At 41.6% G+C, this 14,832-nt stretch overlaps 2 protein-coding genes across 6 annotated transcripts in view; both read right to left on the bottom strand.

The window, feature by feature from the left end:
- Window positions 1-4,069: 4,069 nt before the first annotated feature.
- On the bottom strand, window positions 4,070-7,863 carry LOC133649919 (histone H3-like centromeric protein A). 4 transcript variants are annotated; one of them, XM_062046639.1, is made up of 5 exons: window positions 7,766-7,863; window positions 4,641-4,752; window positions 4,462-4,574; window positions 4,326-4,400; window positions 4,070-4,239 (listed from the first exon to the last, which is right to left on the bottom strand). In XM_062046639.1, exons 2-5 carry the CDS (start codon window positions 4,741-4,743, stop codon window positions 4,111-4,113), a joined length of 420 nt encoding a protein of 139 aa, XP_061902623.1. In that variant the 5' UTR covers window positions 4,744-4,752; window positions 7,766-7,863; the 3' UTR covers window positions 4,070-4,110. The 4 variants fall into 4 exon arrangements, with proteins under 4 accessions (XP_061902623.1, XP_061902622.1, XP_061902621.1 ...); XM_062046638.1 differs by lacking the exon at window positions 7,766-7,863 and adding an exon at window positions 4,822-5,466; XM_062046637.1 differs by having other exon boundaries at window positions 4,462-4,752.
- A 592-nt stretch (window positions 7,864-8,455) lies between these two features.
- LOC133649918 (cyclic AMP-dependent transcription factor ATF-6 beta-like) overlaps window positions 8,456-14,832 on the bottom strand; it is an 18,494-nt gene continuing 12,117 nt past the window's right edge. For both annotated transcript variants that reach the window (XM_062046634.1, XM_062046633.1), the window contains 3 exons: window positions 14,140-14,239; window positions 9,632-9,716; window positions 8,456-9,563 (listed from right to left, as the gene is read on the bottom strand). In XM_062046634.1, coding sequence (XP_061902618.1) covers window positions 9,313-9,563; window positions 9,632-9,716; window positions 14,140-14,239 — 436 coding nt within the window. In that variant the 3' untranslated portion in view covers window positions 8,456-9,312. The remainder of the gene's footprint in view (window positions 9,564-9,631; window positions 9,717-14,139; window positions 14,240-14,832) is intronic.

Here is a 14,832-nt window from a genome sequence, read left to right as displayed (position 1 = left end):
ATCGGACATCCCTACTTTTCATATCATAATTTCGACTTTTTATCTGATAATTTCAACGTTTCATCTCATAATTTAAATTTTTTTTTTTATCTCACAATTTATTTTTTTTAATCTCATTTCGACTTTATATCTTATAATTTAAATTTTGTATCTAATATTTATGACTTTATATCTAATAATTTCGACTTTTTATTTCACAAATATGACTTTGTATCTCATATTTGTGACTTCATTTCATAATTTCGATGTTATCTCATATTTATGACTTCATTTCATAATTTTTACTTTATATCTTATATTTATTTATTTTCATTTCATCATTTGGACTTTTTATGTAATAATTTGGACTTTTCATCTCATAATTAAATTTTTTTATCTCATAATTCCACTTTATTACCTCACCATTTTATATTATAATTTTGAGTTTTATCTCATATTTATGACTTTCTATCTAATAATTTCTACTTTTTATTTCACAAATATGACCTTTTTATCTCATATTTATGACTTTTTATTTCGTAATTTCAACTTTTTAATATTTTCGACTTTTTATCTCATGACTCTTCATATCATAATTTCGACTTTTTATTTAATGTTTTCGACTTTTTATCTCATATGACTATTCTTATCATAATTTCAACTTTTTAATCAATATTTTCGACTTTTTATCTTATATTTATGACTTTTCATATCATAATTTCCGACCTTTTATCTCATATTTATTACTTCTCATATCATAATTTTTCGACTTTTTATCTCATCATTTCGACATTTCATCTCATAATTAAATTTTTTTTAACCTCATTTCGACTTTATATTTTATAATTTCAATATTTTAGCTCATATTTATGACTTTATCTAATAATTTCGACTTTTTATTTCACAAATATTACTTTTTATCTGATATTTATGACTTCATTTCATAATTTCGACTTTTTTATCTCATATTTATGACTTTTCATCTCATAATTTTTTACTTTTTATGTAATAATTTTGACTTTTCATCTCATAATTTCAACTTTTTATCTCATGAGTCCAAATTTTTACCTCACCATTTTATCTTATAATTTTGACTTTTTAGCTCATATTTATGATTTTCTATCTAATAATTTCGACTTTTTATTTCACAAATATGACTTTGTCATATTTATGACTTTTAATTTCATAATTTCGACTTTATATCTCATTATTTCGACTTTTTAACATTTTTGACTTTTTATATCATAATTTCGATTTTTTGTCTCATATTTATGACTTTTCATCTCATAATTTCAACTTTTTATCTCATGAATCCAACTTTTTACCTCACCATTTTATCTTATAATTTTGACTTTTTATCTCATATTTATGACTTTCTATATAACAATTTCGACTTTTTATTTTACAAATATGATTTATATCATAATTTCGACTTTTTTTTAAATCTCAAAGACTTTTTAGCACATAATTCCGATTTTTTAATCTCATATTTATGACATTTTATCTCATATTTTTGACTTTTTTTTAAAAATCTGATATTCATTACTTTTTATCTGATATGCATGACTTTTTATCTCATATTCATGACTTTTTATCTCATAATTATGGCTTTCTATCTAACAATTTCGACTTTTTATTTTACAAGTATGATTTATCTCATAATTTCGACTTTTTTTTTTAAATCTCAAAGATTTTTTAGCTCATAATTCCGATTTTTTTATCTCAGATTTATGACTTTTTATCTCATATTTTTTACTTTTTTAAAAAAAAATCTCATATTCATGACTTTTTATCTGATATTCATGACTTTTTATCTGATATGCATGACTTTTTATCTCATATTCATGACTTTTTATCTGATATTCATGACTTTTTTCAAATCTCATATTTATGACTTGAGCATCAGGGTACAATTTTGTGGGGCAAAGGAGATTTGGTCAATGAATGAAAGGATCACTGTGCGGTCAAAGATGGTGTACGCGACAGGAGCTCTCACTCCCCCCCAGTATTCGGTGCTGGTGCATTGTGGGTGTCATGTGTGGGCGTGGCCATGTGCAAGACTAACAGTTTGAAATGTGAAGGAGTCATGTGGAATAAAAGCTGACCGTCATGTGCTGCTGCCTTATTCCACATGACTCAAATGCAGAAGTCACTCTGCCCTGCATAGGAAAGACACACTTTTAATAGTCGAAATAATCACATATAAAGTCGAAATTATGAAATGAAAAGTCATAAATATGAGATAAAAAGTCATATTTGTGAAATAAAAAGTTGAAATTATTCGATAGAAAGTCATAAATATGAGATAAAAAGTCATAAATACTAGATAAAAAGTCAAAATTATGAGATACAAATTGAAATTATGAGGTGAAAAGTTATAAATATGAGATAAAAAAAAAAAATCGAAATTATGAGATAAAAGGTCAAACATTTTAAAAAGTCGAAATAATGAGTGTAAAGTCGAAATTATGAAATGAAAAGTCATATTTGTGAAATAAAAAGTCGAAATTATTCGATAGAAAGTCATAAATATGAGCTAAAAAGTCAAAATGATGAGATAAAGTCATATTTATGAAATAAAAAGTCGAAATTATTAGATAAAAAGTCATAAATACTAGATAATAAATCGAAATTATGAGAAACAAGTTGAACTTATGAGGTGAAAAGTCATAAATATGAGATTTTTTTTTAAAAATCGAAATTATGAGATAAAAAGTCAAACATTTTAAAAAGTCGAAATAATTAGATATAAAGTCCAAATTATGAAATGAAAAGTCATAAATATGAGATAAAAAGTCATATTTGTGAAATAAAAAGTCGAAATTATTCGATAGAAAGTCATAAATATGAGCTAAAAAAAAATCAAAATTATTCGATAGAAAGTCATAAATACTACATAAAAAGTCGAAATTATGAGATACAAATTGAAACTATGAGGTGAAAAGTTATAAATATGAGATAAAAAAATCAAAATTATGAGATAAAAAGTCAAACATTTTAAAAAGTCAAACAAACACATGCATCCTCCTTGGCTCCGCCCCCTTTCCACACACCATCTGAGGGCCCAAACACATGCATCCTCCTTGGCTCCGCCCCCTTTCCACACACCATCTGAGGGCCCAAACACATGCATCCTCCTTGGCCCCGCCCCCTTTCCACACACCATCTGAGGGCCCAAACACATGCATCCTCCTTGGCTCCGCCCCCTTTCCACACACCATCTGAGGGCCCAAACACATGCATCCTCCTTGGCTCCGCCCCCTTTCCACACACCATCTGAGGGACCAAACACATGCATCCTCCTTGGCCCCGCCCCCTTTCCACACACCATCTGAGGGCCCAAACATGCATCCTCCTTGGCTCCGCCCCCTTTCCACACACCATCTGAGGGCCCAAACACATGCATCCTCCTTGGCCCCGCCCCCTTTCCACACACCATCTGAGGGCCCAAACATGCATCCTCCTTGGCCCCGCCCCCTTTCCACACACCATCTGAGGGCCCAAACACATGCATCCTCCTTGGCCCCGCCCCCTTTCCACACACCATCTGAGGGCCCAAACATGCATCCTCCTTGGCTCCGCCCCCTTTCCACACACCATCTGAGGGGCCAAACATGCATCCTCCTTGGCCCCGCCCCCTTTCCACACACCATCTGAGGGCCCAAACATGCATCCTCCTTGGCTCCGCCCCCTTTCCACACACCATCTGAGGGCCCAAACATGCATCCTCCTTGGCTCCGCCCCCTTTCCACACACCATCTGAGGGCCCAAACATGCATCCTCCTTGGCCCCGCCCCCTTTCCACATGCCATGTGATATGTCTTATATGTATCTTTTTAATTATTGTAAAATACATATTTTGTATTATTTATTATTATTCATATATGTAGTATTTATTATATGCATTATTTTTTAACTTTATTGTAAAATGTAATATATTATGTTTTAATATTATATGGATTGTTTCAATGTGTAAGTAATATATTATTTATAATATATATACTTTCTAATTGTGTATTTCTACGAGCGAAACACGCCCCCTGGAGTGCAGGTCACATGACCTGACTGGAGGAAGTGATTGTCCTAAAAGCAGACTGCAAGACTTTTATTTTGAAAGAAGCCCCAAGGGGCCTAGAGATGATCGGCTCCTCGGATCCTGCGGGCGAGCTGCAGGTCGCGGTCGAACAAGGTGACCCTCTTGGCGTGGATAGCGCAGAGGTTGGCGTCGGAGAACAACATGACCAGGAAGGCCTCGGCCGCCTGCGCACAAACGCCCGCTCAGCAAAGTCGCCACACCTCCTGACCTGGGACTTACCTCACCCCCTGACCCCTGACCCGGGACTTACCTCCTGCAGGGCCAGCAGGGCCAACACCTGCCACCTGAAGGACCCTCTGCCGAAAGTCTGGCACACCTCGTGCACCTGGGGAGGGGCGGGGCTTGTTTACACATCAGCTCACAGGACAACGGGGGCGGAGCCTCACCAGGCGGGCAAAGGGCGCCTTCCTCAGGAGAAGGTCGGTGCTCTTCTGGTACTTCCTGATCTCCATCAGGGCCCTGGTACCCGGACGGAACCTTCGCTTCTTCGGAGACGTTCCTGAAAGACGCCTTTTGTTGGACCCGGCAAAGTCAAGACGGCGTCCTGGCGGTGGCGGCGGCTTACCTGGCCTCAGGGGGTGTGGCGTGGAGGCGGGCGTCTGCTGCTGTGGCCGGCGCCGCGGGGTGGGGCCTTTCCTGCGGCTGGAGGAGGAGTCGTCATGACGCATGGCCGGAAGCTGGGGAAGGAAGAAGTCACGTGACCATTTATGGGTGAGGGCCGACGTCCGGGCAACTGAGCTACATACGGGTTCTTCGAGCCATAGCAACCAGACTGGCGTTGAAAACAAACCGTCGCCATTACTCTTTAACGGTTAAACCCGTCATTCTGCCTCCAAAATGCCGAAAAACGGTGTTGTTTTTGGTTGTGCTAACCACAACTGGAAACAGGGAAAACAAAGGTTGTATTTTGTTCTGCCAAAGCGTGATAAAAGCCCACAGAGACGAGACAAATGGCTCGCAGCTTTACACCGGGAAAACGAGGACGGTTCTCACTGGAGTCCCCCAAAGTCCCGGGTCGTGTGTTCGGATCACTTCGTTTCTGCTAAATATAAGGAACAAAAATCCACCTTCTTAACCACAACTTGGCTATACCGTCCGTGCTAATGTTGTACTTGTTGAATTTGTACCTTATAACGTTCGACAGCTGAAGTTGTTGTTGTACAAAAATAACATGCGGTCTATACTATATAGTCTATAGCCTAGCTAGCTATTTTCGAAAAGCGGACAACGAGAGGATACCAAAGGCAGCGTTAAAGGCCTACTGAAAGCCACTACTAGCGACCACGCAGTCTGATAGTTTATATATCAATGATGACATCTTAACATTATAACACATGCCAATACGGCCGGGTTAACTTATAAAGTGACATTTTAAATTTGCCGCTAAACTTCCGGTTCGAAACGCCTCTGAGGATGACGTATGCGCGTGACGTAGACCGGGGAACACGGGTATGCCTTCCACATTGAAGCCAACACGAAAAAGCTCTGTTTTCATTTCATAATTCCACAGTATTCTGGACATCTGTGTTCGTGAATCTGTTGCTATCATGTTCATTGCATTATGGAGAAGGAAGCTGAGCAAGCAAAGAAGAAAGTTGTCGGTGCGAAATGGACGTATTTTTCGAACGTAGTCAGCAACAACAGTACACAGCCGGCGCTTCTTTGTTTACATTCCCGAAAGATGCAGTCAAGATGGAAGAACTCGGATAACAGAGACTCTAACCAGGAGGACTTTTGACTTCGATACACAGACGCCTGTAGAGAACTGGGACAACACAGACTCTTACCAGAATTACTTTGATTTGGATGACAAAGACGCAGACGTGCTACTGTGAGTATGCAGCTTTGGCTTCTAAACATTTGATCGCTTGACCGTATGTGCGCAACTTTTTTTTGCGTATGTACGTAACTTTTTAAAAAATATATAAGCTTTATGAACCTTGGGTTAGGTGAACGGTCTTTTGGGCTGAGTGATTGTGTGTGTTGATCAGGTGTTTGAATTGTATTGGCGTGTTCTATGGAGCTAGGAGCTAGCATAGGAGCTAGGAGCTGGCATAACACGTACCGTACCGTACGTGCGCGTCACGTACGTAACTTTTTAAAAATAAATAGGCTTTATGAACCTTGGGTTAGGTGAACGGTCTTTTGGGCTGAGTGATTGTGTGTGTTGATCAGGTGTTTGAATTGTATTGGCGTGTTCTATGGAGCTAGGAGCTAGCATAGGAGCTAGCATAACACGTACCGTACGTGCGCGTCACGTACGTAACTTTTTAAAAATATATAAGCTTTATGAACCTTGGGTTAGGTGAACGGTCTTTTGGGCTGAGTGATTGTGTGTGTTGATCAGGTGTTTGAATTGTATTGGCGTGTTCTATGGAGCTAGGAGCTAGCAGAGGAGCTAGGAGCTAGCATAACAAACACGCAGGTGTTTTTATGCAGGATTAATTTGTGGCATATTAAATATAAGCCTGGTTGTGTTGTGGCTAATAGAGTATATATATGTCTTGTGTTTATTTACTGTTGTAGTCATTCCCAGCTGAATATCAGGTCACCCCCGGCTCTCACAGCATCTTCCCTATCTGAATAGCTTCAACTCCCCACTAGTCCTTCACTTGCACTTTACTCATCCACAAATCTTTCATCCTCGCTCAAATTAATGGGGAAATTGTCGCTTTCTCGGTCCGAATCTCTCTCACTTCATGCGGCCATCATTGTAAACAATAGGGAACTTTGCGTATATGTTCAACTGACTACGTCACGCTACTTCCGGTAGGGGCAAGCCTTTTTTTTATCAGATACCAAAAGTTGCAATCTTTATCGTCGTTGTTCTATACTAAATCCTTTCAGAAAAAATATGGCAATATCGCGAAATGATCAAGTATGACACATAGAATAGATCTGCTATCCCCGTTTAAATAAAAAAAATTCATTTCAGTAGGCCTTTAAGATGGACACCACCGGGAAAACGTAAGCCAGGGCGGCCAAAGAACACCTGGCGAAGAACAGTTGTACTTAAACAATACATGTAGCCCTCAAATCTCTCAATATTTTATACACTAACACTTGATCTTGTTGTTGATAATTTCCGTGTCTCTTTCTTAGTAGCGCGCAGGCTAAGCTAACTAGCAAGCTAAGCTAAGCCTGAGAAGCTTTAAAGTTCACTGAGACGAGTCTGACGCAAATAATACATTTTCGTTTTTTTCACACGATATGCGAATAAGTAAAAATGCGTAAATGAAGGATTTAACGCCGACTTCCAAGCCACAACGCTCGTTAAATGCTTTTTCTGTCAATGCTGTGTTCGCTGTGAGCTGCTTTCTTTTCAACAAATTCCCGGTTGCTAGGGGATTGGTAGGCGGAAGTGACGTAGGGCCGCCCTCACCCATAGGGATGTTACCATTTAGTGGTCAATTGCACTGTGCTATCTACTAATAAAAGTTTCAATCAATGAAAGTAAATCGGTACTTTCCTTCTCCCAAGAAATCCGCCATCTTTGCTGGCGTTTGTAAACAAAAGTACGTCGACAACCTGTGACGTCACTGCCTGGCTCCGCGCTGTTTAGTCATTTCTCCTACTTCCGCCTCGCTCCCGTCGACTACAAGACTGCAGCGAATGTGCGCCGAGCCGCTAAACGAAGTCGCTTCTCTAGTAAATGTGCGCGAAATAGGAAAGGAGGGAAAATGAGTTTACCAGGTAAAAAGAGCCGCGCGGCCGAGGCGAGGAAAAGGGCAGCAGCAGATTCAAACTAACCTCTGCGCGCTCAGCCAATCAGCGTCACCGCGCATCAGCCAATCAGTGGCAGCCGGTGGGCGGGACCAAGAATTCCTAGGCGCTTGAAAAGGTTACCGGGATCGTCCGAAGGGGCGGGAAAGCGCAGGAGAACAAGTCTTGTAGATTAAAAGTTAAAAATATCAAACCCAATAAAGACGTAAATGAGTGTGAATATTGCATGTTGCCATGGTTACCTTCACAAATAGTAAATAGTAAAGCATTTTGACCTTGTTACCAAAACTGCCCAACTATTACGGTTTATTTGGATCTTATTTTGAAAAATGACACACAAAAAAAAGTCTTTTCACAAATATTTAATTTTGGACGGTCACGTGACATGAATGTGTTTTATTGTGAAATACAGGATTTAACGCCAGTTATTTCCATTGAAATGACAACTTCCGGTTGTGTCAGAATATAAAAAACGCGTTTGGTCATACTAATGTTTTTTTGTCGACATAAAATAAACGTCAACATGTTTTTTTTTAAAGATCCATGAATTCCTTTTTCAGATGAAACACGTTCTGTTATTCAACTTTAGTTGGGTGTATTTCAAAATAAAATTCAAATAAACCCATGGGGTTTTGTTTCAATTGCACTGACCGAATCAAACGTTGAATTTGTTATTTATTTCAAACACCACGTACAACATTTGACATCCAGATGAACACAACACAACATTACTGATGTAATAAAAACAAGTTTAAAAAAAAAAAAACCCAAAGGAATGTGTCCGCAAAGGAGCAGGAAGAAGCGAAATCTCATGACTGTTGACCATCTTCGTAGTCCCACACATAAATGTACATGATTTATTATCAATATTTTATCATTAAAGTAGAGTTACTATGTGTTAAGTAAAGTTACTGCTTCTATGTAACGGTGTAGTTGCAAAATCCCACAAGCAGCACTCCCGTGAACGCATCAGCAGTACCTGCCAGGTGGGCGGCTCCAATTAGCAGTGCTACAAAAAGGTGTGCACCTTCTGTTCCATGTATGTGTGTGTGTGTATATATATATATATACATATATATATATATATATATATATATATTATATATATAATAGATTTATATACACATATATAAATAGGTATATTATACATACATATATATATACACTATTGAACGGTAGTGTACATACTGTGTATATGTACATAAACACAGTATATATAGACAGTACATGTATAGTATACATATATAAATACAGTATATATATCATTTGCAGTTGATGTTATAGTGATTGACATATTTTGGTGTGTTTGTGTCTGCGGGTGGAGGCGGGACATGTCATGTGGCAGAAAATGATGGGTCTTAAATGTTATTTGCGTCTTTTGGTAACCAAGCAACAGCATTGTTGACATCCTGGCGGAGGTCATGTGACCAGTGGGAGATAAAAAAATATTTACACCGTGTTTTTACAAGCATTAAATTAGAGTAGAAAAGACTGGTTGCCATGGCGACGCCTCTTCAGACACCCTCTGATTGGCTGATGAGATACTTGTCCTGGCGCCTGCGGGCTGAGGGCGGCGGCTGCTGACGTCCACGCAGGACGGTGTGGTTGCCGTGGTGATGGTTGGCGTGTGGCGGGTCCTGTGGGAGCGGGTCACGCAGCGACGGCGGCACGGCCGAGGACTTGATGTGGACCGTGCGGGTGTCCATGACCTCGCAGTCCACCTGCATCATCATCTCGTAGCCGCGGGAGGCGTTGTAGACGCTCTCTGCCGGGCGACACACACAACCTCCGTCACACACCCAGCGGCGCCACGCTCGGGCTGGCAGTACTCACCCTTCACCGACATGGCGGGCATGACCAGCGACATCTTGGGCCGACGCGTCTTGTTGTGGCTGATGGCGGGAAGCAGCAGGTGGTCCTGAGGGCACAAACACGCTCAGACACCCGACGCTAAAAGACACCCGCCTCTAAAAGACATCCACCACTAAGACACCCACCCCTAAAAGACATCCACCACTAAGACACCCGCCCCTAAAAGACATCCACCACTAAGACACCCACCCTTAAAAGACATCCACCACTAAGACACCCACCCCTAAAAGACATCCACCACTAAGACACCCACCCCTAAAAGACATCCACCACTAAGACACCCACCCCTAAAAGACATCCACCACTAAGACACCCGCCTCTAAAAGACATCCACCACTAAGACACCCGCCCCTAAAAGACATCCACCACTAAGACACCCGCCCCTAAAAGACATCCACCACTAAGACACCCACCCCTAAAAGACATCCACCACTAAGACACCCGCCTCTAAAAGACATCCACCACTAAGACACCCACCCCTAAAAGACATCCACCACTAAGACACCCGCCCCTAAAAGACATCCACCACTAAGACACCCACCCCTAAAAGACATCCACCACTAAGACACCCGCCCCTAAAAGACATCCACCACTAAGACACCCACCCCTAAAAGACATCCACCACTAAGACACCCACCCCTAAAAGACATCCACCACTAAGACACCCACCCCTAAAAGACATCCACCACTAAGACACCCGCCCCTAAAAGACATCCACCACTAAGACACCCACCCCTAAAAGACATCCACCACTAAGACACCCGCCCCTAAAAGACATCCACCACTAAGACACCCACCCCTAAAAGACATCCACCACTAAGACACCCGCCCCTAAAAGACATCCACCACTAAGACACCCACCCTTAAAACACATCCACCACTAAGACACCCACCCCTAAAAGACATCCACCACTAAGACACCCACCCCTAAAAGACATCCACCACTAAGACACCCGCCCCTAAAAGACATCCACCACTAAGACACCCACCCCTAAAAGACATCCACCACTAAGACACCTGCCCCTAAAAGACATCCACCACTAAGACACCCACCCCTAAAAGACATCCACCACTAAGACACCCGCCCCTAAAAGACATCCACCACTAAGACACCCACCCCTAAAAGACATCCACCACTAAGACACCCACCCCTAAAAGACATCCACCACTAAGACACCCACCCCTAAAAGACATCCACCACTAAGACACCCGCCCATAAAAGACATCCACCACTAAGACACCCACCCCTAAAAGACATCCACCACTAAGACACCCACCCCTAAAAGACATCCACCACTAAGACACCCACCCCTAAAAGACATCCACCACTAAGACACCCACCCCTAAAAGACATCCACCACTAAGACACCCACCCCTAAAAGACATCCACCACTAAGACACCCACCCCTAAAAGACATCCACCACTAAGACACCCACCCCTAAAAGACATCCACCACTAAGACACCCACCCCTAAAAGACATCCACCACTAAGACACCCGCCCCTAAAAGACATCCACCACTAAGACACCCACCCTTAAAAGACATCCACCACTAAGACACCCACCCCTAAAAGACACCCACCACTAAGACACCCACCCCTAAAAGACACCCACCACTAAGACACCCGCCCCTAAAAGACATCCACCACTAAGACACCCACCCCTAAAAGACATCCACCACTAAGACACCCGCCCCTAAAAGACATCCACCACTAAGACACCCGCCCCTAAAAGACATCCACCACTAAGACACCCACCCTTAAAAGACATCCACCACTAAGACACCCACCCCTAAAAGACACCCACCACTAAGACACCCACCCCTAAAAGACACCCACCACTAAGACACCCGCCCCTAAAAGACATCCACCACTAAGACACCCACCCCTAAAAGACATCCACCACTAAGACACCCGCCCCTAAAAGACATCCACCACTAAGACACCCACCCCTAAAAGACATCCACCACTAAGACACCCGCCCCTAAAAGACATCCACCACTAAGACACCCGCCCCTAAAAGACATCCACCACTAAGACACCTGCCCCTAAAAGACATCCACCACTAAGACACCTGCCCCTAAAAGACATCCACCACTAAGACACCTGCCCCTAAAAGACACCCACCACTAATTTCCCAACTCATATGGAAACGGGGTTAGTACTTGTGGACATGTAGAGTACTTCTAGTGTACTACTTTGACAGTCAAGTAGTAGTAGTGAAGGTGACTAACCCGTCTAGTGTACTACTTTGACAGTCAAGTAGTAGTAGTGAAGATGACTAACCCGTCTAGTGTACTACTTTGACAGTCAAGTAGTAGTAGTGAAGATGACTAACCCGTCTAGTGTACTACTTTGACAGTCAAGTAGTAGTAGTGAAGATGACTAACCCGTCTAGTGTACTACTTTGACAGTCAAGTAGTAGTAGTGAAGGTGACTAACCCGTCTAGTGTACTACTTTGACAGTCAAGTAGTAGTAGTGAAGATGACTAACCCGTCTAGTGTACTACTTTGACAGTCAAGTAGTAGTAGTGAAGGTGACTAACCCGTCTAGTGTACTACTTTGACAGTCAAGTAGTAGTAGTGAAGATGACTAACCCGTCTAGTGTACTACTTTGACAGTCAAGTAGTAGTAGTGAAGGTGACTAACCCGTCTAGTGTACTACTTTGACAGTCAAGTAGTAGTAGTGAAGGTGACTAACCCGTCTAGTGTACTACTTTGACAGTCAAGTAGTAGTAGTGAAGATGACTAACCCGTCTAGTGTACTACTTTGACAGTCAAGTAGTAGTAGTGAAGATGACTAACCCGTCTAGTGTACTACTTTGACAGTCAAGTAGTAGTAGTGAAGGTGACTAACCCGTCTAGTGTACTACTTTGACAGTCAAGTAGTAGTAGTGAAGATGACTAACCCGTCTAGTGTACTACTTTGACAGTCAAGTAGTAGTAGTGAAGGTGACTAACCCGTCTAGTGTACTACTTTGACAGTCAAGTAGTAGTAGTGAAGGTGACTAACCCGTCTAGTGTACTACTTTGACAGTCAAGTAGTAGTAGTGAAGATGACTAACCCGTCTAGTGTACTACTTTGACAGTCAAGTAGTAGTAGTGAAGGTGACTAACCCGTCTAGTGTACTACTTTGACAGTCAAGTAGTAGTAGTGAAGGTGACTAACCCGTCTAGTGTACTACTTTGACAGTCAAGTAGTAGTAGTGAAGATGACTAACCCGTCTAGTGTACTACTTTGACAGTCAAGTAGTAGTAGTGAAGGTGACTAACCCGTCTAGTGTACTACTTTGACAGTCAAGTAGTAGTAGTGAAGATGACTAACCCATCTAGTGTACTACTTTGACAGTCAAGTAGTAGTAGTGAAGGTGACTAACCCGTCTAGTGTACTACTTTGACAGTCAAGTAGTAGTAGTGAAGATGACTAACCCATCTAGTGTACTACTTTGACAGTCAAGTAGTAGTAGTGAAGATGACTAACCCGTCTAGTGTACTACTTTGACAGTCAAGTAGTAGTAGTGAAGGTGACTAACCCGTCTAGTGTACTACTTTGACAGTCAAGTAGTAGTAGTGAAGATGACTAACCCGTCTAGTGTACTACTTTGACAGTCAAGTAGTAGTAGTGAAGATGACTAACCCGTCTAGTGTACTACTTTGACAGTCAAGTAGTAGTAGTGAAGGTGACTAACCCGTCTAGTGTACTACTTTGACAGTCAAGTAGTAGTAGTGAAGATGACTAACCCGTCTAGTGTACTACTTTGACAGTCAAGTAGTAGTAGTGAAGATGACTAACCCGTCTAGTGTACTACTTTGACAGTCAAGTAGTAGTAGTGAAGGTGACTAACCCGTCTAGTGTACTACTTTGACAGTCAAGTAGTAGTAGTGAAGGTGACTAACCCATCTAGTGTACTACTTTGACAGTCAAGTAGTAGTAGTGAAGATGACTAACCCGTCTAGTGTACTACTTTGACAGTCAAGTAGTAGTAGTGAAGGTGACTAACCCGTCTAGTGTACTACTTTGACAGTCAAGTAGTAGTAGTGAAGATGACTAACCCGTCTAGTGTACTACTTTGACAGTCAAGTAGTAGTAGTGAAGATGACTAACCCATCTAGTGTACTACTTTGACAGTCAAGTAGTAGTAGTGAAGATGACTAACCCATCTAGTGTACTACTTTGACAGTCAAGTAGTAGTAGTGAAGGTGACTAACCCGTCTAGTGTACTACTTTGACAGTCAAGTAGTAGTAGTGAAGGTGACTAACCCGTCTAGTGTACTACTTTGACAGTCAAGTAGTAGTAGTGAAGATGACTAACCCATCTAGTGTACTACTTTGACAGTCAAGTAGTAGTAGTGAAGATGACTAACCCGTCTAGTGTACTACTTTGACAGTCAAGTAGTAGTAGTGAAGATGACTAACCCATCTAGTGTACTACTTTGACAGTCAAGTAGTAGTAGTGAAGATGACTAACCCGTCTGAAGGACACCACATAGAAAGTGTCCTCACGACGCTCAATGGCATCCAGGAAGTGGCTGTAGGTAACCTCCGGCCCAGGAACTACCTGCAGCTGACTGCACAGCACACACGTCAGTGTGGCACACAGGAAGGAAGAAAAGAGTGTCACTCACATAGGAAGGAAGAAAAGAGTGTCACTCACACAGGAAGGAAGAAAAGAGTGTCACTCACACAGGAAGGAAGAAAAGAGCGTCACTCACACAGGAAAGAAAGAAATGAAGAAAAGAGTGTCACTCACACAGGAAGGAAGAAAAGAGTGTCACTCACACAGGAAGGAAGAAAAGAGCGTCACTCACACAGGAAAGAAAGAAATGAAGAAAAGAGTGTCACTCACACAGGAAGGAAGAAAAGAGTGTCACTCACACAGGAAGGAAGAAAAGAGCGTCACTCACACAGGAAAGAAAGAAATGAAGAAAAGAGTGTCACTCACACAGGAAGGAAGAGAGCGTCACTCACACAGTAAAGAAAGAAATGAAGAAAAGAGTGTCACTCACACAGGAAGGAAGAAAAGAGTGTCACTCACACAGGAAGGAAGAAAAGAGCGTCACTCACACAGGAAAGAAAGAAATGAAGAAAAGAGTGTCACTCACACAGGAAGGAAGAAAAGAGTGTCACTCACACAGGAAGGAAGAAAAGAGTGTCACTCACA

The sequence above is a fragment of the Entelurus aequoreus genome, linkage group LG05 (genome assembly GCF_033978785.1).
Source record: "Entelurus aequoreus isolate RoL-2023_Sb linkage group LG05, RoL_Eaeq_v1.1, whole genome shotgun sequence".
Classification (NCBI taxonomy): domain Eukaryota; kingdom Metazoa; phylum Chordata; class Actinopteri; order Syngnathiformes; family Syngnathidae; genus Entelurus; species Entelurus aequoreus.
The sequence above is the reverse complement of the archived record's forward strand: the minus strand, read 5'-3'. Positions and strand labels throughout refer to the sequence as shown.